Source organism: Saccopteryx bilineata, chromosome 11, assembly GCF_036850765.1.
Source record: "Saccopteryx bilineata isolate mSacBil1 chromosome 11, mSacBil1_pri_phased_curated, whole genome shotgun sequence".
NCBI classification, from domain to species: domain Eukaryota; kingdom Metazoa; phylum Chordata; class Mammalia; order Chiroptera; family Emballonuridae; genus Saccopteryx; species Saccopteryx bilineata.
The window spans coordinates 76717351-76741676 of NC_089500.1; the positions used below are offsets into that span (position 1 = coordinate 76717351).

The 24326-nt window shown below is 46.7% G+C and overlaps 1 protein-coding gene across 1 annotated transcript in view; it reads right to left on the minus strand.

The window, feature by feature from the left end:
• Positions 1-4315: 4315 nt before the first annotated feature.
• PALMD (palmdelphin) overlaps positions 4316-24326 on the minus strand; it is a 54554-nt gene continuing 34543 nt past the window's right edge. The window contains exons 4-8 of the mRNA XM_066247228.1: positions 12298-12412; positions 12120-12153; positions 11884-11997; positions 8354-9487; positions 4316-4668 (exon numbers count right to left, since the gene is read on the minus strand). Coding sequence (XP_066103325.1) covers positions 4625-4668; positions 8354-9487; positions 11884-11997; positions 12120-12153; positions 12298-12412 — 1441 coding nt within the window. The 3' untranslated portion in view covers positions 4316-4624. The remainder of the gene's footprint in view (positions 4669-8353; positions 9488-11883; positions 11998-12119; positions 12154-12297; positions 12413-24326) is intronic.

A 24326-nucleotide genomic window follows, 5' to 3' on the forward strand; every position in this document is an offset into this window, starting at 1 on the left:
GAAAAACAAATATTTGTCTTATTACTGCTCTTTGACTATACCTTTGGGTAGAAAGATCTGGGGATTTTCCTGGCCCTAAACTTGTTATTAGTCTCCTTTCTTATTTTGTTATCAACTAAGTTGATGTCATTTTATATTTTGCCTGGTCATATAACTCTGGTTTAGAGGTGAAAAAGTTCTTAAAGTTTGTAGAAGATATCTTTAGAAGTATTTCTTCTTCATGTGGTGGTATCTTATTCACACGTAACAAAAACTGCACTGTATTCTGCATTTCCGTTAAGGATCTAAACAGATCTTCTGATTCCCATTCAGACACAAATATATGGTAATCAAACTCTTGGGATAAGAATTTTCTGAATCTAATAGTGGCTAAGATCTTTTCAAATGGACTGTCCTCCAGAAAACTGATGTGAACTTTGAAAGAGCAGCTGCCTGAAGTCCCGAGAGTGGACGGGAATAGGTGGACTCGGGTGCCGAGTTCACACTCGGGGCGAGAACTGTCCGGAGCTCCCTGTGCTCACGGCGTTAGCTTCAGAGCAGCTGTGGCAAACTGTGTGTGGTGCTGGGTGGCAGGGGACTGTGGTCTCTGGCATGGGAAACCAGAGGACCGATGGCTGGGCCACCTGCAGTTGTCAGGGAGAGGAGAGGAAGACCTAAGGGTAGGGGGTCCCACCTCCTCCCTGCCCCACATCTCTGGTTGACTGAGCTACATGCTTGCAATAAATTAAAAGATGCGTAGATATGCAAACAATACAATAGGGTCATATAGAATTGGAGAACTGAAAAGAGTATTTGGAAAATTTCACTGGATAGAATTAATATTAGAATGGAGATGACAGAGAAAAAGAGCCAGTGGGTTTGAAGATAGAGCGACAGAAGCTATCTATTTGAAGAGAAAAAAAAATTTTTTTTGGAAGCTAATTGAACCACAGGGACCCGTTAGATGATAACATCTTTTGGTGTTATCTCAGGAGAGGAGAGGAGGCTCTCTGGATATAATGAGTAGAAAATGCCTCAGTTTGATAAAATTTGATTACTGATTTATGGAGAACATCTGAGGCAAGACTGTCTGAAGACAAGCATGCTTCTGAAAATCACAGTCAAACTCTCGAGAGCAAAAGATACAGAGCAAACCTTGAAAGGAGACAGAGAGAGGAAACATTACATGCGAACATTACACTGCGAACATCACAACATCTGACTTCTCGCAGGAAGCTGCGGAGGTGAGAGAGAGTGGAATCACATCTTTAAGTGCTGAAAGGGAAAGAAGTCAACAAGAAGTCTATAAAAAGAAAAAAATAGCCTTCAAGAATATGAAGACATTTTTGGGTGAAAGACATCTAAGAATTTGTTGCTAGTGCGTATGCACTATAAGAAATGCAAAAGTAAGTTCTTCAGGGAGAAAAGAAAAGGATAGTAAATGGGGATATGATTCCTGAAAGGAACATAGAACACTCAAAATGGTAAATAGTTGGTCAATATAAAACTCTTTAAAAATTTTTCCTATATAAATTCTTTATAATAAATTTGTCTGTTTAAAGCTAAAAGAAAAAACCAACAAAACAAAACAAAACCACCCCCCCCCCAAACCCAAATCCTATAAAACAAACGTCTGCATTGCTTTGTGGGGTTAATAATGTATGCAGATGTGATGCATGTAACGAGTTAGCATGAAGGTGGGAAGGAATAATGGACCTTCGGAGTTGCATGATGTCTCTATTTTATATGAAGTTATACAATACTAGTTCTAAGTGAAAAGTTGGAAGTTCTAGTGTGAAAAGTTAAGAATGTACATTGTGATTCCTAGGGGAAAAAAATAAAATGTGTGTGTGTGTGTGTGTGTGTGTGTCCATTACAAAAATTAACATGGAATTTTATATCATTTAAATAATTTAATTAAAAAGACAAGAAAGGAAAAATAAAGGAGCATAAAACAGAGACCAAATAGAGAACAAAGAATGAATTTGGTGGGCCAAAACTCAACCATATGAATGATTAAACATTAGCATACCAAATACTCCAATTAAAAGCAGAGGTCATGTGGTGGTGCAGTGGATAAAGCATCGACCTGGAAATGCTGAGGTCGCTGGTTCGAAACCCTGGGCTTGCCTGGTCAAGGCACATATGGGAGTTGATGCTTCCAGCTCCTCCCTCCCTCCTCTCTCTCTCTCCTCTCTAAAATGAATAAATAAAATAAAAATTAAAAAAAAAAATCTTTAAAAAAAAAAAAAAAGCAGAGGTCAGATTGCTAAAAAATAAAATCCATGATGTGATTTAAATATCAAGGGGCAGATAGGTAGAAAGTAAATGAATGGCAAAAGGTATTCTGTGAAATAGTAAGAATGAGAAGGCTGAAATGTGTATTTATGCTGGATAAATTCATTTATAGCTAAAGTGTATTATCAGACTACATTGCAATCATATATATGTACGTGTCTAATGACAGACTTTAAAACACATGAAGGAAATGTTGATAGATTTAAAGAGAGGTACCCATTATGATAAAAACACTCAATGAAATGTAAAATAGAAGGCAATTTCCTCAACTTGATACAGGCATCTAGGAAAAAACTACAGCTGGTAGCAAGCTAAATAGCCATGGTGACTACTGAACACTTTCCCCATAAGATCAGGAACAAGAGAAGGGTGTCTGTTCTCACCACTTTGCATCAGCATTGCATTGGAGCTTGTAGCAAGAGCAATTAAGCAAGAAAAAGAAATAAAGTTTAAGCAACCCAATAAACAACTACTAGAAGTAATAAAACCAGTTCAGCAAGTTTGAAGGATACGAAACCAACATATCAAAAAATTGACCGCATTCCCAAAAACATAGTAACACAATGTGGAAAATGGAATTAAGAAAACCCCCTTCAGAACAGCATCGAAGAGAATAAAATAGGAATAAACTTTACCAATGTAATGCAAGACTTGTACACTAAAAATGACAAAACACTGTTGAAAGAAGCTACAGAAGACCTAATGAAATGGAAAGGTATCTCAGGGTAAGACATTTATGGGTGTTGGTCAAAGGTGCATTCAAACTCTCAGAGAGCTTTCAGTTGACGAGGCTGGAACAATCTGAGCAACAAACTGTGTTGGGTTATAACTCAAGTGTAGAATAAACATTCATGAGTCCATACTGATTTAATAATTGAATAAACAGGTAAGAAAGAATAGACAAATCTATGTAGAAGAATTTGAAATAGTTTATGTAGATATTGTGCGTCTGAGGGTGATGCATGGTGACTTCCTTCGAAGACATACAATATAGAAATGGGGAATAAAAGAATAGCTTTACAGTGGAGCAAGCTGATAAGCGCTCCATCGGCCATGTGCTCAAGGTCCACGTCAGCGGGGACAAGTCAAGTTGAAAGTACTTCACCTCCTCTGTGGTCTTTCTCCCCAAACTCATGACGCCAGCCTGATCCTGAGAGAAACATCAGACAATTGGCAGGAGAGGGAAAGCCTACAAAACTCATGACAAGTAGTTTTCAAAACTGTCAAGGTCATCAGAAACAATGGAAGTCCGAGAAGAAGTCACAGCCAAGAGGAGCCTAAGGAGACAGGACAACTAAAAGTAACGGAGTTCTCCGTACGGGACCCCGGAACAGAGGAAGAACATCACGTAGAAACTAAGGAAACCGGAAGAAACTAGGAGACTTCAGTTAGTAATAATGCATCATTATTTATATGATGATTGTTTCATTAATTATATCATGGACCATATTAATTAAGATGTTAATAATTGAGGAGACCGGATATGGGCATCTGGGAACTCTGTATTATCCACTGACTTGGTCCTTAGCGGGAGGATGTAGGTGTCTTTAAAGCCTTGTTGGTTTGGGATGTCACGTTTACTTATCAGAGTGGAAGGTGAGTATTTCCGTGATGAGGGACAGTGGCTTCCTATGATCTTTCATTTGTATTAGCAAAATTACAGTATCAATTAATAGAATAGAGTCTGGCTAGCCTCACCAGGCAGTGGCGCAGTGGATGGAGCATTGGACTGGGATGCGGAGGACCCAGATTCGAAACCCCGGTCACCAGCTTGAGCTCAGGTTCATCTGATTTGAGCAAGGCTCACCAGCTTGAGTGCAGGGTCGCTGGCTTGAGCGACCAAGGGGGTTACTTGGTTTGCTGTGGCCCCGTAGTCAGGGCACATATGAGAAAGCAATCAATGAACAACTAAGGTGCCACAAGGAAGAACTGATGATTCTCATCTCTCCCTTCCTGTCTGTCTGTCCCTCTCTCTGTCTCTCTTGGTCTCTGTCAAAAAAAAAAAGAAAAAGAAAAAAAAAAGAATGTAGTCAGGCTATATAGTTTAAATAACTTTATTCTTATATTCAACACACTCTTATTAGAAATGCTTTGGTATCAATACAATAAAAATATGCTGGTTTTTTTCCCCCACTGAATTATGTCAAGTAACTGGAAAAGTTAACTGTTTGTTCTCCCCAGCTTTTTTGCATTTTTTTTTTTTTTACAAATAATGACTACTGCTTATTCACATGGCTTAATATGGGTATAAGTATATATTTTTTGGATCTCAAAATACCCAGCAGAGAAAGTTTCAAACATTCCTTAGTTTCTTCTCCAAAGGATGTTTACGTAGATGGTACACCTCTCAGATAACTTTTTTCCCCAGCTTTGCCATTCTCATCCTTAAAGCTGCAAGAAAAAAAGAAAAGACGAAAAGTAGTTATAAAAAAAAGCATGAATTTTCACTCCAAATGACCATTTCATAGAATGCAGGAAAGTTTGAAACATACCTCAGATGATTTTGTCCAACAATGTGAGCATTGTTTTAGTAGCACAAAAAGATAGTAGAAATAATAAGCTATGATTAACTTAGGGCAGAAGCAGGTGTAGAACTAGAAGGAACCTATCTCTATAAAGATTAGAAAAATTAGTAAACAGCATAAATTGAGTAAATATGGGATTAGTGCACAATTTCACTATTAGCCACAGATAAATTCTGTACAGGTCAATGGCTGTTTTGTGCATATTTCTGAGATATGCACTTCTAAAAAAAATGGCATTGGCATAAACTCTATTTCATGGTTAGGTTGTCTTGCAATCATCAGACTTGGTTATATCAAGGGACTTTTCATCTTTGAATAGAGAATGACAAAAACAAAGAAAAAATATTTTTTATCGTGAAACGTGAACCGGTAATAAAAGTTGGAGTTATTATAAAATGTTTTTGTCAAGATATGTTAGAGGTAGTATCAAATGACAAATATATATTTTTGAACATATTCCACCACTAATGATATATTGGCTATAGAAGCCACTTTTAAAAATATCGATTTAGAATTCACAACACTCCTGTGATGTCCTGGTATCAGGCCCTCAACAGTTAAGGACCTCAGACTATAGCTGCCTCAGCCATGTTCCAGAAATGTGAGATGTACGTGCAAGGTCCTGACCAATTCATTCATGCATAACGGAGCTGTTCAACAGATGACAAAATTTTGTTTAATGAAAGAAATAAGAAAGGGGAGTCATGTCCTCTCATTTCTCAGCCACATATTATTAGTAGTCTATTAACAAATGAAATGACCACGTCTCTAAGAAGCTCTTGTTCACAGATATGAAATATCACTGACATCTCTAAGAGGGGAGAGCAAAGGTAGAAGTATGGGACCCAGCTGGTGAGGGTTCCAAAGAAAGCCAGCTGCCTAGGTGGTGGGCAGTAGGGAGCCCAGAGAAAGCTCGCGGGGCCGCTCACCGCGGAAGTGTTGGCATCGCGCTTGACCTTAGCACACAGCCCTGTTAGATTTACATCAGCAGGTAGACACGGCTTGATTGTTCTTTTTTTATTTTAATTTTAATTTATTGTGTTGAGATGGTTTCAAGTGTCCCACTCACGCCTGAACGTTCTTGTCGCGTGTGACCCTGTTCCAAGTTTTGGCTGAAGAACACCGTCTCTGGGACCCTCACCCCTTTCCAGATTTCCTCCTCTTCCAAGGTAAGACCCGCTGTTAGCGAAGGCTGTCCTCACAGCGTTCACACTGCGAGAAAAACAACTCCTCACTACCACACCTTCCAGAAATATTTATATTTAGCAGGGGACCTAGTCCACAAATAAAAGGATTTGACTGGCCCTGGCCGGTTGGCTCAGCGGTAGAGCGTCGGCCTAGCGTGCGGAGGACCCGGGTTCGATTCCCGGCCAGGGCACACAGGAGAAGCGCCCATCTGCTTCTCCACCCCTCCGCCGCGCTTTCCTCTCTGTCTCTCTCTTCCCCTCCCGCAGCCGAGGCTCCATTGGAGCAAAGATGGCTCTGTGGCCTCTGCCTCAGGCGCTAGAGTGGCTCTAGCAACATGGCGACACCCAGGATGGGCAGAGCATTGCCCCCTGGTGGGCAGAGCGTCGCCCCTGGTGGGCGTGCCGGGTGGATCCCGGTCGGGCGCATGCGGGAGTCTGTCTGACTGTCTCTCCCCGTTTCCAGCTTCAGAAAAATGAAAAAAAAAAAAAAAAAAAAAAAAAGGATTTCACTGAAGTGGTGGGTTTTCCAATACCAACAATAGCATTTTGGGGGCTGTGGAGAGAGGCTCAGCCTATGTGATGCTTATGAAATCGAGGGGCACACGTGGCTGTGTATTCTGCGGTACGGAGAGGTATTTGTCAAATGATATACTTATTTTTTTAAAAAAACCCATTACAAGCCTAATCAGCTTTCTAATCCATGTACTGAATCAGAAAAGGGCAATAGAAAACAATATCATGATGAAAGGCAAGGAATTTGGAGCATTGTGTTTACAAGATTCTTTGACGATAGGACAGAACTCTGTATTGTTACTTTGTCTGGAAGACGTCTTCCTGTTTTCATTATTTTAGTGCAGCGGCATGATTAGTGTTGTCTGGAAACATTACTCACTTCCCCTCTTTTTTTTTGTGAGGTCAATGTGTTGACATGGGGGAGGGGGGCAGGGGCCAGGGTGTTCAGGAGGAGCTGGCTAACATCCAAAATCACTAACGGGAGGTTTGCGAGTGGGTAAAGTCACCGCTCCTCCCCGCGCGCACGGAGGGTTCCCTTTATTCTAAGTCTTTTGTATTGTTTTAAAAATGAATTGAAGATGCAAAGTTGGCTCAGCCAACAAAGCTCATTCTCAAAACAGAGAGGGATATTTACTTTTAGCCGGTTTCCACTGTGAGGGACACACCATTCAACTTGGGTTTAGGAAGATAATGTTAAGTGTCCACTCACCAAGAGTTTAGAAATTCTACAGAGAATCACATTTATAGTTGGTAAGACTCGTTTAACTGCGTAAAAGATGAGAAGAGGTCCATTTTATTGCATTATTGGCAAACCGAGAGTGGGTTTACTGGGTGTAAGGGAAGAAAGTTTCCTGAATTGGACAGGAGCTAGGACACTTCTGTGGAATTGTCAGCTTCTGCTGGCTAGATTAGCTGAGACTCAATAGTTATTGCTTTTTAATGAGAATTCTTCTAGTAGAGACATTTAAAACGACTGTCCCTTTCACATAACCAGTACGTATATGTCTGAGTAATTTGAATACATCTTTTAGCAAAAGAAGTTCAACTATTATAACTGATTTTGTCAGATATTTACTTAGTTTTTTTTATAAATGATGAGTAGAATACACTATTCGAGTCTTAACAAGAAGTCTAAAACTGAAGAGAGATCACTGTTGTAGAAAAGTTATTTTCCACTCAATGCTAAGAAAGATAGATATAAAACTTTACAGAGAACAAGAAATGCAAATAGAAAATAGGAAAAATAAATTTGCTGATAGGGAAGGCTATGCAAAATAAACTTATAATGTACAATAGCTAGATTGACATTGTTTTAAAATATAAAGAAATTAAGGGAGTCAAGTTAATAACACTATGAAAAAAGTATAGAGAAACAAGATATAGCAAAGCAATAAAATACCACAGGGGAAATAAGATTTGTTCCTTGTTCTTTCTCGCAGAAGTAAGGCAATTTGTTAGCTGAGGCAGGAAGTCTAAGTCACAAAGGGAGCTGGCGTCAGATTCTGGAGGGAAACGATAAGGCCATGGATGGTCCAACCTATTAGTGGGCCCAGTGTATTCACACACACAGTACCACACCATGACAGAGGAACGAAATCCGACTTACTAATGTCAGTCAACGCAGCATCCAAATAAGGCGACAATTAAAAAAAAAAAAGTCATTTTTCCTTATCTTTTGCACTGACCCAGTCACTGCCGGTGACAATACAATCGGCATTAATAGTAAGTCTCAGTGTGTTTTTGTCTACGGGGTGGTCAGAAAAGCAGAAAGCAAGAGGGTTTTATTCACAGCACAGAAACGAGACCCTCACATGACCAGGCAGCAGCGGCAAGCCTTGTCACTTTCCTTACCTGTTAGAGACGGGTCCTCGGTGCCATCGCCAGCCATGGGAGCAGCGCGCGGAGAAGGGTGGTCAGGGCTGCCCAGGCGTTCCTGCTGCTCTTTCAGAGACATGGAGTTCTTGTGCGGAGACGGGTGGTGCGCGTCTTCTGGGGGGCGCACATCTGCTCTCTTCCTAGGAAGCGGCGTTGGCCTGGCTGGCTGGTGCATCTGTGCGCAGGGCGCTGGGGGGCGGGGGCGTGGCCCCTCAGCCCCTCCCGGCCCCCTATCCTCGTCTTCCTCCTCCTCCTCCTCCTCCCCCTCCTCTTCTTCATCGATCACCACCAGCTCCGCGTGGATGAGGCCGTCGTAGCCCTCCAGGAGCTTCTTGTCTTCCGCGTCGTCTTCTGCCTGCTGGTACCCCATGAAAATCATCGTCACGGGCTTCGCCTCGTCCATGTCCGACGGCAGGGAATGCACAATGTTGTATCGCACGTCGTCCTCGTCCTCCTGCCAAGGAGCCGAGGAGAGACCCCGGCCTTCCCAGTGCCCAGCGTGCGCTTCCCCGGGGCTCGGCCTCGCCTTTGGGGAGGGCGCGCACCGGTCCTGCATCTCCTCCGAGTCCTCCCAGGGGCTGGGCATCCTCTTCTGTACGGTGTGGGCTGTCTCCTGCGCTTGCTGGGTCACCGACCGGGGATGAGGGACTGGCCGGATGGGGCTGATGTGATTGAAGCTGGCGCCCCTCTCCTCCGAGAGCCCGTTGTCCACCGGGTGCGCGGACCCGTCCCTCTCACTTCCCAGTCCGTTGGCCTTCGTCTTGGTTCTTTCCGGGAAGCTGGGTCCCGGGACGGCTCTCTCCCGCTGCGGGGTCGTGGGCCTGCAGAACGGGTTGGCGTAGACGGGCTCGTGATACTCGGTTGGGGACTTGGAGTTCCTCTCCGAGGCTTGTCGCAGGAGGTCCTCCACCTCCACGGGCGCCAGGCCGTCCGTACCGTTGAACGCGGCCCCGTGCCCGGCGCTGACTGCGTACACGGACTTCTGCCCGTCGTCGTAGACTTTGACTCCGGTACCTCTGAAGTCATCTGAGGGGAGAGGGATGGAAGACAGCACAGTGCTCTCGCCAGTCTTCAGGTCCTTCTTAACTTTGATCTCCATGGCGTACAAAGCTGCCGAGACACAAACGGGGTCTTTGATTTAGTTCATTTTCTCTCCTGTAAACTAGCCTGACTTCAGGTGGCTTCTTTCTATAGGAAGTTACCCTCTGATGGTTTTCATGGGAAACATCTACTTTTAAAATTTCTGATTTTATTCATTAACTCCTTTGTGACCAACACTGTAGTGACATTTTTTTTTTTGGTCAGGAAATGAGTGAAAAATGGGAAGGATTGGAGAAGCGGATGGTTTTTAAATTGTAAGGATTTTTCACTGGGGACCCAAAGATGTGTTCTTTCTAATTAATATATCCGACGAGCTTACACTCTTGTACACGGGAGTCACTGGGAGGGGTCAGCTCCTTTCTCTTGCTGGACAGACCAGGTCTCACTGTGCATTCCCGTGGGTGATGGCTGCCACAGTGCACATGTTCTATTACACTGTATCCTTGTCGCACAGGTGGGCCAGCAGCCTGTGGAACCGCAGAAGACAGTTCCTGAAGTTTGCACATCAGGGAGGCGGACTGGCATTGTGTGTGTGTGTGTGTGTGTGTGTGTGTGTGTGTGTGTGTGATAGAGACAGAGAGAGGGATAGACAGGAAGGGAGAGAAGATGAGAAGCATCAATTCTTCGTTGTGGCACCTTTAATTGTTCATTGATTGGTTTGTCATATGTGCCTTGACCGGGGGGGCTATGGCAGAGTGAGTGACCCCTTGCTTAAAGCCAGTGACCTTGGGCTCAAGCTGGTGAGCCTTGCTCAAACCAGATGAGCCTGCGCTCAAGCCGGGGACCTCAGGATTTTGAACCTGGGTCCTCTGTGTCCCAGTCTGACACTCTATCCACTGCGCCACCGCGTGGCCAGGCGGGACTGGTATTGAAGAGGGAGGGACAAGGCTAGACTCACAGGCTTCTCCCTTTTGCCTGATATTTCTTTTCATGTCCACTCCCGTGGTCAGGTAAAGGGATAAAAACAGAGAGCTGTCAGCTGTCGGGAAACCAGTGCACCGCGGAGAGAGCTGGTGACTTGGGGGAAGTGGAGCTCTGCCTCAGGGCCCAGGTGAGGGCCTGGGGCTGGAGGGTTAACTGGCTTCCTAGAGCTCATAGGCTTGTGGGCGGGACCGCAGTGTGGTGACCCCCGCCTGCACCTCCTGTCTCCTTCACCGCCTGGTGGCTCCTGGCCGTGGAGACCCAACTACAACTGCAGAGGCCTCATTCCCCCCATCCCCCACCCCATCTGCTTTCTTCTTCTCCTTAGCGTCCTCAGTCCCTAACGCGATATATTTTATTTACCTAATTCTGTGTCTCTTTCCTCACTCGGAATGTCAGCCCGGTGAGGGCAGAGGATTTTGCTGTTTTATTCGCTGTGGTGTTCTCAGTGCGAGCCCTGGGCGTGGCCTGTAGTGCGTGCTCACGAAGTATAATATTTGCGGAAGGAAAGAGGGAAGGTCGCTACCTGCGCAAAGAGCGCGGCGTCCCTTTCTAGTCGAGAATGCAGAGGTCCCCTCGCTGCCCCCATACAAGCCTTCATTTCCCCCGGGGGGCGCAAGGTATTGCTTTGTGAATACCATTCCTGCATGGGGGGGCACATAAATGTCTAGCTCTCCCCAGGGGAGAGTTTTCATTTTCACGGAGGATTCTAGGTACCCGAGACAGTGAGTGTCTGCTAGATGGAGTATGTTGGAAGAGATATTTTTGATCAGGGGAGCTTTGCTTTTTTTTATTTTTTATTTTTATTTTTATTTTTATTTTTATTTTTTTTTTGTATTTTTCTGAAGCTGGAAACGGGGAGAGACAGTCAGACAGACTCCCGCATGCGCCTGACCGGGATCCACCCGGCACGCCCCCCAGGGGCTACGCTCTGCCCACCATGGGGCGATGCTCTGCCCCTCCGGGGCGTCGCTCTGCCGTGATCAGAGCCACTCTAGAGCCTGGGGCAGATGCCAAGGAGCCATCCCCAGAGCCCGGGCCATCCTTGCTCCAATGGAGCCTTGGCTGTGGGAGGGTAAGAGAGAGACAGAGAGGAAGGAGGGGGGGGTGGAGAAGCAGATGGGTGCTTCTCCTATGTGCCCTGGCCGGGAATCGAACCCGGGTCCCCCGCACGCCAGGTCGACGCTCTACCGCTGAGCCAACCGGCCAGGGCCGGAGCTTTGCTTTTTAAGAGCTTCCTGCTTCCTTCAGGTCATCCTCTCCTCTGTCTTCGCCTCGCTTGCTAGGGAGTAAGGCGCGAGGAGTAAATACCACGAAAGAGTAAATACCACAGGGGCTACCCCTGCTCACATGCCCCATGGAAGTTTGCAAAGTGGACGGCGGTTTTTACCGTGGAAGCAGAGGATGGCATAGCAAGCTGCTGCTATTTGATATTACACGTGTGAATCTGAGAACCGGCTTTCGGGGACCGGTGACTCACACACCTTTTCTCTTCTGCTCATCATCTTCTAATCCGTCATTTCTTTCCTTTCTTAGTCTGGAAGGGACGTAGGATTTTGGAAGGTCGGGGATATTAGCATAGATGTCTTCGATCGACTCTGTAAAATCAATACCGATTCAAAAATACATCTAGAATGTATTTGTAATAGTGGAAAAATTTCAGCGGGCTTATCTTTAAAATATCTTAATTGAAGATAGACTAGAATGCTCAAAAACATACCTCCTGACGTTTCTTCCTTTTCCACCTTCACAGACTATAAGAAAAAAAAAAAGAATTTTTTATGGTTAATACAGCTGAAAAAGAAAAGTCTACAGGTGGATATACTTTGAGGAATTATACACTCTTCATGGACTCACGTCGAGAGGAAGCCACCGTTTTAAGATCAGTTGGTGCTCACCCTTATTATGTCTTCCGTGGTCCTCTCAATGGATTTCAGTTTCTTTAAAATTGCCTCCTCCTTCGTTGAGATTTGCAGTTCAGCCTTCTCAAGGTCTTGGATCTCCTTCTCAAGCCTGCCAACAACAAGATACACTTTTTATTGCTTAAGACATACAAGGGCAGAGCTCTCAGGCACATCTTCCCCTGGTATAAATGGTTCCTTGGACTATTGCATGAAGGTATCCAGATACCTTCTAAGAATATAGCGTCCCACCAAACATCCCGTTCAGCACAGTCACCTAACACCCGACTTTGATTTAACTATTTTCTATTTGAGATTAATTTTTTTTCTTTTCTTTTTTTTTTTTTTTTTGATAAAAGGAATTCTTAGGTAAAATATTTGACCCTGGCCTTATTTTCTTCACTGCCATGACTAGTGTTACTTCCAAGTGAAATAGAGAAGTTTCTTTTATAAAAGAGACTTAAGTTTAAAGTTGAACCAATGGAATGCTGCATGTGTAGTTAGTTCAATTTTTCTTACCCAAGTCTCCATATAAATGATTTCGGAAAGACATTAGAATGATAATTTTTTTCCCCCTAGCCTATCAACACTTTATTTTTATTTTATTTATTTATTTATTTGTATTTTTCCGAAGCTGGAAACAGGGATAGACAGTCAGACAGACTCCCGCATGCGCCCGACCAGGATCCACCCGGCACGCCCACCAGGGGGTGACGCTCTGCCCACCAGGGGGCGATGCTCTGCCCCTCTGGGGTGTCCCTCTGTCTCGACCAGAGCCACTCTAGCGCCTGGGGCAGAGGCCAAGGAGCCATCCCCAGCGCCCGGGCCATCCTTGCTCCAATGGAGCCTCGCTGCGGGAGGGGAAGAGAGAGACAGAGAGGAAGGAGAGGGGGAGGGGTGGAGAAGCAGATGGGCGCCTCTCCTGTGTGCCCTGGCCGGGAATCGAACCCGGGACTTCTGCACGCCAGGCTGACGCTCTACCACTGAGCCAACCGGCCAGGGCTGTATCAACACTTTAGAACGTTATCATTCTTAAACTAGATTTAATAATCACAGCCATTTAACACTTACAGACCCTGCTTATCCTAACACTGAGAACGACATTTGGTTTTAACTCCTGCCGTTCTATTAAAATCCCTCCCCATCCACGGGCACACAGGGTCCTCCTAAGAGCTGTGCCGTCCTCTAGTGAGGAGAGCAGAGAGCTGAGAAGTGGACAACAGGGAGCACAGGGGCCCCAGCTGCTGCTGTTTATAAAAAAAATAGACGCTGGGAGAAAACAATGTGGACACGTGACCTGGCGAACTGCAGGGGACCATGGCCAACAGTCGGGCATGGCTCACAGCCGCATGTCAGATTCAAGTTCACTCCAGGGTGTGCCATCGTGACCTGCACCCTGCAGGAAACCCACAGCCCTTGGCACTTGCACAGTGAGCTAGGCTGGCCCCTGGCAGCCGGGGGGCACAGGTGCCCTGCTGCCCTCCTGTCAGCTGCCTTGGGGACCGCCGATGAGATGTTGCGGCGAGTCCCGGAGATGACAGCTGGTGGGATCAGTGTCCGCGAAGGTATTTGTCACTTTTCTTGGCTTCCTCCTTTGGCCCGGCCAGGGCTCAAGAATCACATGGGATGGCCACACCGGTAGAAGCCCTGCTCGACCGTCCTGCTCGCTGCTTCGGTTTCAAAGTTCCGCCTGTGCGCTGCCTCCGGCCAGCGGCGGCCACCCATTCATAGCCGGGCAGGTTTTCTGGCGTATGGTAGGGCCCCAGGTGGAAAGCAGGACCTCTGGCTTCTTCAAGGTACTGAGGTCTGGCTGCCATTCTATTAAGCTCCCTCCATATCCATGGTGACACATCCGCAAAGGTGCGGGAACTTATGTTGCTTGGTGGAGTGGAAAATTCTATGCCCAACGTGATAACTCAGGAGCTCAGAGAAGTCTGAGTTTGAAGGGATGGACTCGGGAGCTGGTATTTTTGTTCACAGAAGTGAATGATTTCCTAGAAAGCCAGGGATTCCAGGCCTTGGCTGGTTGGCTCAGTGGTAGAGTGTTGGACCAGCCTGTGGAAGTCCCGGGTTCGATTCCTGGTCAGGGTACACAGGAGAGGCACCCATCTGCTTCTCCACCCTTCCCCCTCTCCTTTCTCGGTGTCTCTCTCTTCCCCTCCTGCAGCCAAGGCTCCATTGGAGCAAAGTTGGCCCTGGGTGCTGAGGACAGCTCCATGGCCTCCACCTCAGGTGCTAGAATGGCTCCAGTTGCAATGGAGCAACAGCCCAGATGGGCTGAGCATCGCCCCCTGGTGGCATGCCGGTGTATTCCAGCCGGGTGCATGCGGGAGTCTGTCTGACTGCCTCCCCACTTCTCACTTCGAAAAAATACAAAAAAAAAAGAAAAGAAAAGAAAGCCAAGGATTCCAAGGACTGAATCCTAGGCCAATTAAGCATTTAGAGGTTTAGGTAGGCACTGTTATCTCTGTCATAAGCTTTAATAAGAAATAAAGAAACAGTGGGCAGTAAGCTAATGCTAGTTTCCTTCCATCTCTGCCCTTTTCTATTCCTGGGGTGCAGAGAGGGGGCTGTTGGCTGGCCTGGCCAACCACAGCTCAGGGATTACAAAATGCACTGGGGGTTCTTGTCTTCCCCTGTAGAGAGGTCCATGAGTGACGACGGAATGTCATGTTTTTCTCACGAATGTCCTCCGACTAATGTGTGTGTATATAAACATATAGATTTGCATGTATGTATATATACACACACATATGCATCTCTATACAACCATATGTGTATCTCTGTACAACCATATATGTACATGCGAAGGCACACATGAGTGTTCATATGTATAGGTACATATATCTGAAATGCATTTCTTTTTCCACAGGAACTTTTGGGGGAGGTCGCTGGGGGGGAGACTCTCTAACCTTTCCCTGCTCCCTCTCCCCCGCCGATGGGTTAGAATTTCCACAGTCGCTGCCCTTCGCGTCTTCAGAAGGTATTACCTTTCGGAACGGGAATTAAATTCCTGGAATCGCTGATTCAGTGTGGTGAGAACTCAGCGGGAGCGAAAGAGAACTATCCTTCCTGGAGCCTCTGGGGCTGGGAGGCGGGGCCTGGCGGGTGGGTTGGTCCCTCTCACAATTTCTGAGAGATGGTGGCTGGACGTCATGTGCCAATTTAGATAAGCAGAGTACACGAGAAAGGGTTTGTAATGCTATCCGTTATTGGAACCTTTCTTCTCCTTGCCTGTTGGCTGGGGGAAAAGGAGGCTTATTTTCCAGAGTCCCCAGTTGAAAGCGGGTAAGCTTTCATTTCGTGCACGGGACCAGTAATGACCTCCCTTAATCATCGCGAGGTAATGTCCCCAATCCAATTCCAACCTGCAGTTTTTTGTTTTTTTTTTTCTTAGAAAAAGGACAGGATGTAAGTGCCGGACAGGCCGAGAAGGGGTTATTTCAGAAGGCAATTTTTCTGCTGCTGAGGGTCCATTTATCTCTTTCAGCTTCTGGTGGAGTTAACAAGGTCCAGAAGAACCTGATGGAGGTTGTCATTACGGGCCAGACACACTGGAACTCAGGAGAAAAACAAATTCAGAGGTTCATGTCCTATTTCACTGCACCCCGTGTTAGCAATTATAACAACACTTAACATGGACTGAGCGTGTACACTGTCCTGGGCACTGCCCCATCAGTCCTCACGACAGACCCCACGAGTACCGCTAACAGTTCCTGTGACAGGTGAGCAAGCCGGCCGGTCCCCTCCTCCCCCGGAAGGGCCCCTGCCCTGGGGGCGGGGGGGTCAGTGGTGGGAAGGAATCTGAAATCAAGCCTCTGCCTCTGGAGCCGGAGCTGGAGCCGGAGCGGGAGCCGAAGTGGGAGCCGAAGTGGGAGCCGGAGCGGGAGCCGGAGCGGGAGCCAGAGCTGGAGTGGGCGCCGGAGCCGGAGCGGGAGCCGGAGCGGGAGCCAGAGCCGGAGTGGGCGCGGGAGCGGGAGCCGGATCCGGATCCGGAGTTCTTAGCTCCTTTCTAAGTAGGCACACTGGGAACTAAACTTTGAAAGATGGGTTCTTTGGAACGCAGACACAGCCTTCTTTTTGCTCCGAGGTAGGGATTTCTTGCTTTTTATGATAATAAAGTGAAGATGGAAACGCACCTCCCCCCCCTACAGGTGCAGGCTCATTACGTATAGAAGGAATATTTCCGTGCTGACCTTCGCTAGGGTGATTGGTTGGACTAAGCGTTCTCTGCTCGGAGGACCAGTCGGTGTCTGCCTGGGATTCAAGTCACGGCCCTGCCGTGTTTCCTCGGGCTGTTGGAGTTTGGTTGGTGTTTGACAAGCTAGTTCTTAGTGCCATCTCCTTCAAAGAGCCTGGGGTGTCCTAAGCTAGAGCCGCTTTGTAGGGAGGCCTTGCTTCCACGCATGACTGCTGTTCAAAGTAATGGAGGTTTTAGGAATGAAGTATGAAGCTGGCTGATGCATTTCGATTCTAACGCAGCAGCTGGGCTGTAATTACCAAGGCTGCGTTTGACATGAAGTTTCTGACTGATTTCGCTATATATATATATACTTTGAAAGGACCGATGAATGACTGTGCTGTAGAAGCCCGGTCTCTTATTAAATAAAAGCCAGGACTCCGCCCAGAGAGGGCCCAGTGGCGTTTCTCTGGACAGCCTGAGTCAGCAGGTGTTAGTTAGACCCAGGCTGTGTCAGCGCTGAGTCATGTTTGAGACCAGCTGACGGAAAGTAAGGGGACCTGCACTCCTCACGCACACCCGGAGCTAGGCAAAGGAGGATGCAGGTTTTGGAGACTCGCAGGCTCCCAGCCGGTGCTGAACTGGGCTTGGAGTGGGGGGGGGGGCAGGGGTGACCCTGGACCCTTCCTTTGGGCTAGAGAGTGGCTTTCCTTTCTCCCGGTCTTGGGGGACCGGGGAGTGGATGGTGGCTTGCCCCTATTTTGTGATATTTTGTGGGAAGGCCCACTTTTTCCTCAGCTCTCCCCGTGGAGACAGAAAGTGAGCCCATAGCTAAGCCCACGCATGGGGCAGAATGGCCGAACGCTCCAAGCCTGGGTTTTCTCAAGTGGGAGATAGAGTAGCACTTTCTCAAGTGGGAGATAGAGTAGCTCTCACAGAGGGCTCCCTTGAGCACGTAAATGAGGTGATGTTTGTCAGCCTCTGGCTCAGGGTGTGATGGGAAAAGTGACGAATCAAGATTAGCTGTCCCTTCCCTTCCCAGTCTGCTAGGGCAGGGCAGGCCCTTGCTGGCATCCCCGGTGGCCGGTGGCTGCTGGCCAAGGAGACATACCGGGTCCTTTTGGGGATCTGGACTTCAATTTTTACATCAATGATTTCAGAACAGCAGGTGCTGAGTGAGCTTCGGGGACACACTGTCCTTGAAAATCCTGCTCTAGACAGAAAACCAAAACTGTGACCCCGCTTATCAGCTGTGTTATAATGTTGGTGCGGATGGTGTCTGTTAAATAAATGTTAATCCGTTTAATAGATGAAAGGACACGCTAGTCTGTCATAACTGCCTGCTAATACCGCCCCCACCCCCCCTTGTCCACCATAACCCATCTCTCCTGTTCTTTTCAGTAATAGGACTCCTGGGCTTAAGTGTCTCCCTGGCTGCATTTCCCAGCCCCTTTGCATTTAAATGGTGCCATGTGACTAAATTCTGGCCAATAGGATATTAGCAGAAGTGACCTCTGCCATTTTCAGGACATACCCTTAAAATAGCGCTGCAGTCTGTCCTCACTAATCTTCACCTTTCTGGGCCGGTGCTGGAGGGCTGTCTGCGGCCACACAGCCAAGGGCACTGGTCAGACAGGGAGCAGAGAGGAACGGGCACTCGCAGCAACTGCGTCCCACGCATCTCATGTGACGCTGCCTCTCCCGTCCCCTGGAGCGGCTCCCGGCCAGGATGGTTCTGAGTGTGACAGACGTGAACCTTTCTCCTCTCGTTTAAGTCGCTGCCATTCTGGAGTCTTGTCAAGTGTCAAAACCAGGATGTTAACTATTGCAGAACCTTACGGGGGTGAATCTTGGCGTGACCCATTTTATGAGCTTTTTCATCTTTTTTTTTTTTTCCCCCCCTCATATCGGTTTGCAGAATTATTATTCATTGGTATTTGTATTTTGGATAGTTAGCCAATAAAAATAGAAAAATAAACAGTCTTGGCTCCTGGTGGTTAAAGGATTTACATGCTTGTAAATCAGGGGTCCCCAAACTTTTTAGACAGGGGGCCAGTTCACTGTCCCTCAGACCATTGGAGGGCCAGACTATAAAAAAAACTATGAACAAATCCCTATGCACATTGCATATATCTTATTTTAAAGTAAAAAAACAAAACGGGAACAAATACAATATTTAAAATAAAGAACAAGTAAATTTAAATCAACAAACTGACCAGTATTTCAATGGGAACTATGCTCCTCCCACTGACCACCAATGAAAGAGGTGCCCCTTCCGGAAGTGCAGCGGGGGGCCGGATAAATGGCCTCAGGTGGCCTCATGTGGCCCGCGGGCCGTAGTTTGGGGACCCCTGTTGTAAATGATCTGTCAAAGCCGACAGGGTTTGTATTGACATCGGCCAGTTAATACTGTAGGGCTAAGTAAAGTCTGTAGTGAGCAAAACGAGGGTTAAAAAGTCACTGAGTGGGTCCTTGAAGCGAGCAGCTCTGGGATTGCAGGGGATGCTGCTCAGTACAGAGTCAGGTAATCCTAAGGGAAGTGTGCTGGGCCTACGCTATGGGCAGACAGGTGGTTACTAAGGCGTCAGAGGTAAAGACATTTTATCTGTATAGACAATCAGGCCCAGGGTAATCTCAACCTCTATTCTCTCAATAAAGTGGAGAGAATGTAGTCTAGTAGAATGTGGGCTGTTTATTTTATTTTTTTTTCAAACGGGCCCAATTAATTGCATCACACATTTAACAAACTTTTCTTAAGCACTAGTTACACGTCGGCGCATCTTGTTCACCGACGGAAATATAAGCATATCAGAAAAGACAAGGACGACTTCTGAGCGCAGACGGAGGACAAGAGCTGCCTTACAGTCAGCCCTTGCCGAGAGGCCTGTGTGTGATAATAAGGAAGATGGAACCCACCAGTGCACGGAGTCACATGCCACAGGGAAGCAGGCCAAAGAATTAAAAGGGCACTTGGCACTCAGGAAACACTAAGTTTGCCCCGAGCCAGATCTCTTGCATCTAATCCTGAAATTTAATATCAAAACAGCAATACAATGGGCTAACCTAACGATGACACTGAAACAACTGTGCGTCTGCCCTGATAATTGGGGACAGAGCAGCTGTTTAGAAAAACTGAATAATTCATAGTTACATGTGAGGAGCTTTCGCATGGGTGACTTCCGTCACCAAACATAATGCTGTATCCATTAATAATGATCTTATGGGCAGGTGATGCTATTGTGATTTGAGACTGCTGTGCAGGCAGGTAATGTCAGAAGAGAATGATTTAGTAGAAAAGTAAACCCTCTTAATCAGAATAATATTTTGTAAGTGAAGGGTTTCATGGGCTGTGAAAATGAAGAAACCAAACTGGTTGGCAGGGAACCAGGGACTTTTATGCGCAAGTTATGAATGTGATTTTCAAATGAATGAAAACAAACAAACAAACAAAAAAGCCTCACACACCCTGGATGTCAGTGTGGTGTGGCAAATTGGTTCATCAGAGACTTTTCAAAAGCTTAGGCAAGACATAGGCTAGGTGTGCGTTTTTGTTTGTTTTGTTTTTAGGTGAGAGGAGGGGAGATAATGAAACAGACTTCCTGCATGCACCTCAGCTGGGATCCATCTGGCAACCCCATCTGAGGCTGATGCTTGAGTACTGAGCTATTATTAGCACCTGAGGCTGATGTGCTCCAATGGAGCTATCCTCAGTGCCCTGGGCCACGCTCAAACCAACCAAGCCACTGGCTGCGGGAGGAGAAGAGGGAGATAAAGGGGAGAGGGTGAGGGGAAGAAGCAGGTGGTCGTTTCTCCTGTGTGCCCTGACCAAAAATCAATCCCAGGATGTCTATACATTGGGCCAACGCTCTATTCACTGAGCCACTGGCCAAAGCTGGTGTGCGGTTTTTTTTTTTTTTTTTTTTTTATTATTATTTTATTTATTTATTTATTTATTTTTTTCATTTTTCTGAAGCTGGAAACAGGGAGAGACAGTCAGACAGACTCCCGCATGCGCCCGACCGGGATCCACCCGGCACGCCCACCAGGGGCGATGCTCTGCCCACCAGGGGCGATGCTCTGCCCATCCTGGGCATCGCCATGTTGCGACCAGAGCCACTCTAGCGCCTGGGGCAGAGGCCACAGAGCCATCCCCAGCGCCCGGGCCATCTTTGCTCCAATGGAGCCTTGGCTGCGGGAGGGGAAGAGAGAGACAGAGAGGAAAGCGCGGTGGAGGGGTGGAGAAGCAAATGGGCGCTTCTCCTGTGTGACCTGGCCGGGAATCGAACCTGGGTCCTCCGCACGCTAGGCCGAAGCTCTACCGCTGAGCCAACCGGCCAGGGCTGGTGTGCGGTTTTTAACTAGAGCCTGCAGAGAACTGTGTAGTACATGCCCAACACTTAATAAGAGCTAAATAATTGTAATAATAGTTCAGATTGCCCTTTACCTAGGTGACTTGAGTTTCCCAAGGACCTTCAAATACTGTCATAGTCAGGACATGGCAAACTAAGTACAGATGTTCTCATACTTAAATTTCGGAAGCCTTATTTATTTTAAAAATAAATGATAGGTGGAAATATCTTGAGTGAATAAACTACTTGTAATCCTGTAACGAAACAACAAAAAACATACTCATTGATGTCTATAGCCACTGACTCTCTCTGTGAGACGTAGCTGCCGGCTCTGTGCCTTACGACCCTTCACATTTCTCTCTAGCAGGGCCACAGAGTAGCCATTGTGTTTCCCACTTTCTATCCACTTCATTTTCGCTTTGCTTCTAGTGTTAATTGTTCACATTTGACACCAAGAACAGGACGCTATTATTTGAAGACCAAGAGATATAAATTCCAACCTTAATAGAACATAATAGATAACCACCAAGGACCACTTAGCCTTGGGTGGTCTGAATGAGCGGAGTGACATTTGCCTCATGGTGGACGAGAGGCCACTGTGAGAGCGGTGTGGCACTCTTCTGAGCTGGTGAACTCAGCCCTGAGCCCTCCTGGGGCACGAGGAAGCCTATGTCCTACAGCGGCACAGACCCTTTCTCTCACCCAAGGGGTCTCTGCCCTTGAACCTTCTTTCTTTGTGACCAGGACCTGGAGGATGGGTCACTGAAGCCAACCCCTCTCCTACCTCCTGCGTAGTTCAGTTTCTCCTTGGTTCCTTCTTTACTCATGTCAAGACAGCCAAAGATCTATGTCATCCCTGCTGGGGGTCTTATATTCCTGTTTCAAGTTATTGAAACTGTTTTGAATGGGATAATGAGTGGAAAAGCACTTTTAAAAGTTGAAGGACTCGAGAGGTAAAAAAGCAAATAAAACTCTGTTTTGAGAAGCTAATGATTCTCGAATCTCCTCTAGAAGATTGAAACTTATGGCCCTGGCCAGTTGGCGCAGTGGTAGAGTGTCAGCCTGGCGTGCAGGAGTCCTGGGTTCGATTCCCAGCCAGGGCATACAGGAGAAGCACCCATCTGCTTCTCCACCCCTTCCCCTCTCCTTCCTCTCTATCTCTCTCTTCCCTTCCCGCAGCCAAGGCTCCATTGGAGCAAAGTTGGCCCGGGCGCTGGGGATGGCTCTGTGGCCTCTGCCTCAGGTGCTAGAATGGCTCTGGTTGCAACAGAGCGACGCCCCAGATGGGCAGAGCATCACCCCCTGGTGGGCATGCTGGGTGGATACCAGTTGGGAGTCTGTCTGACTGCCTCTCGTTTCCAACTTCAAAAAATAAAAATAAAAAAATACAAAAAATTTAAAAAAAGAAAAAAAGAAACTTACACGTGGAGGGTTCTCAATGATCGTTCACTGACATGGACCAAGAATACTCCAGGTGAAGCATGCTGGGAAGAGTCTGGAGTCTGAAAGATGGCCGTGTGGCTCGGGGCTCAACTGTCACCAGATTCACCAGATTTAGAGCTTTCCCTACTTCAGTGTCCTCATGTGTGGAAACGAGACTACTTAGACCTCCTCAGAGAATGACTGTTGCTCCACAGGGGGTAGCCATGATGATCGAATTCAAGTGGGGTGGCAGGGAGCGCTCTCAGAGGCTGGTCTAAGCTACCTTTAGCTCACCACTGTGTGGGGAGTGTTGAGTCTGGACAACCGTTCAAAGCTATTTCTACTACCTCGGAAATGAGATTGGCAGGTATGGGCCAGAGAGACTGCTGGGCGGCAGGGAGAAGGAGATAAAAGGTGAGGTGACCAGGGCGGAAAGGGGAGAGTCAGGTGGCGGTGGGTGTTAACATGTGCCATTGACAGCTGCCTCAACACCAGGGCCACCCCTGCCCCTGGCCTTTGCCCTTGACTCAAGATAGTTGGCTGTTTATTCTTTTGAATTTTAAAAAGAATTTCAAGACTTTTCTTTTTAGTTCATTAATGTTGAAGTCATTGGCTAGTCTTCTTCTGGTCGTCTTAAATCTGTGGTGTTCTCAAGCCCGCCCATCCATCCATCTATCCATCCATCCATCTATCCATCCATCTACAATCTATCCATCCACCCATCTATCTACAATCCATCCATCCATCCATCCATCCATCCCTCTACCCATCCATTATCTATTTTTTTATTCATTCAATTATTAAGCTGTGTTAGTTACATATTCCTGCGATGTGTTATGCATTGTATTAGGCATTTTTTGGGGGGGGTTGGTGGATAGATTTCTCCCCCCCCTCTTTTTTTTTTTTTAGAAATTTGGTTTATTTAGCTTCTTTTGTTGGGTTAAAAAAAAAAAAAAGCTGCTCATTTAAAAATAACCAGAATATCTCGGAAATTAAAAACAACAACAGATGAATGATTGCAAATCTGGTAAACCAAGCAGTTAAATATGGAGAGTGAAAAAAAACATGCTTGGAATGATTTTGACTCATGTAATTGCCTCGGATTAATTTCTTGAGTGTTTCTAGGCAACAGCCCATTTAAGAAGGAGAAACAAATGTTGAAGTTTTTTCTTCCTTTTTGCCTTTCTTTCTTTTTTTTTTTGGGGGGGGGGTCCTTTTCGCTCTCCTCTGATGTTGCCACAGAGGAGCGGCTCGTCTGTCCCTGCAGTGTGAGGTTGGACACGGCTGGTTGAGTCAGGCAAGCGGCAGGAACATGGAGAGTGTGACATTTTTCGTGTGGCGCGCCCCTCCGTGTTGCGGGTGACGTTTGTTTCCTTTAAGGTACAACTGCCTTGCCCAGGGGTTCAACTTGGGTGGAGACAAGAAGGGTTTCAACTTCAGTAAACCATAACCAGCAACCAAATCCTTCAACCCTGCTTTCAGTGTCTGTTTGAACTTGCAACTTGCCTGCTTTCTTTTGGGTCAGCTGAAGAGATTGTTGAGTTCAATGAGCCGGAGCAGGGCGCACTTTCTAGTACAATTCCATCCCCGCTCGTGGAGGTGTTGCCCTGAACTTACGTGGGATGGCTGTGCTGCTCTGACGTTCCGGTCCCCAGCCTTTCTCACGGCACACACAGCACACACTCACGGCACACACTCCTGACACACTCTCGTCTGGAAACCAATGAGTCACGTGCATCTTCCCTCTGATACCCTATGCCAGGGGTCGGGAACCTTTTTGGCTGAGAGAGCCACGAACGCTACATATTTTAAAATGTAATTCCGTCAGAGCCATACAATGACCCGTGTACCTTACGCATTATCCAATAAAGATGTGGTGTTGTCCCGGAGGACAGCTGTGATTGGCTCCAGTCACCCGCAGCCATGAACATGAGCAGTAGGAAATGAATGGATTGTAATACATGAGAATGTTTTATATCTTTAATGTTACTATTTTTTTTATTAAAGATTTGTCTGCAAGCCAGATGCCATCAAAAGAGCCACATCTGGCTCGTGAGCCATAGATTCCCGACCCC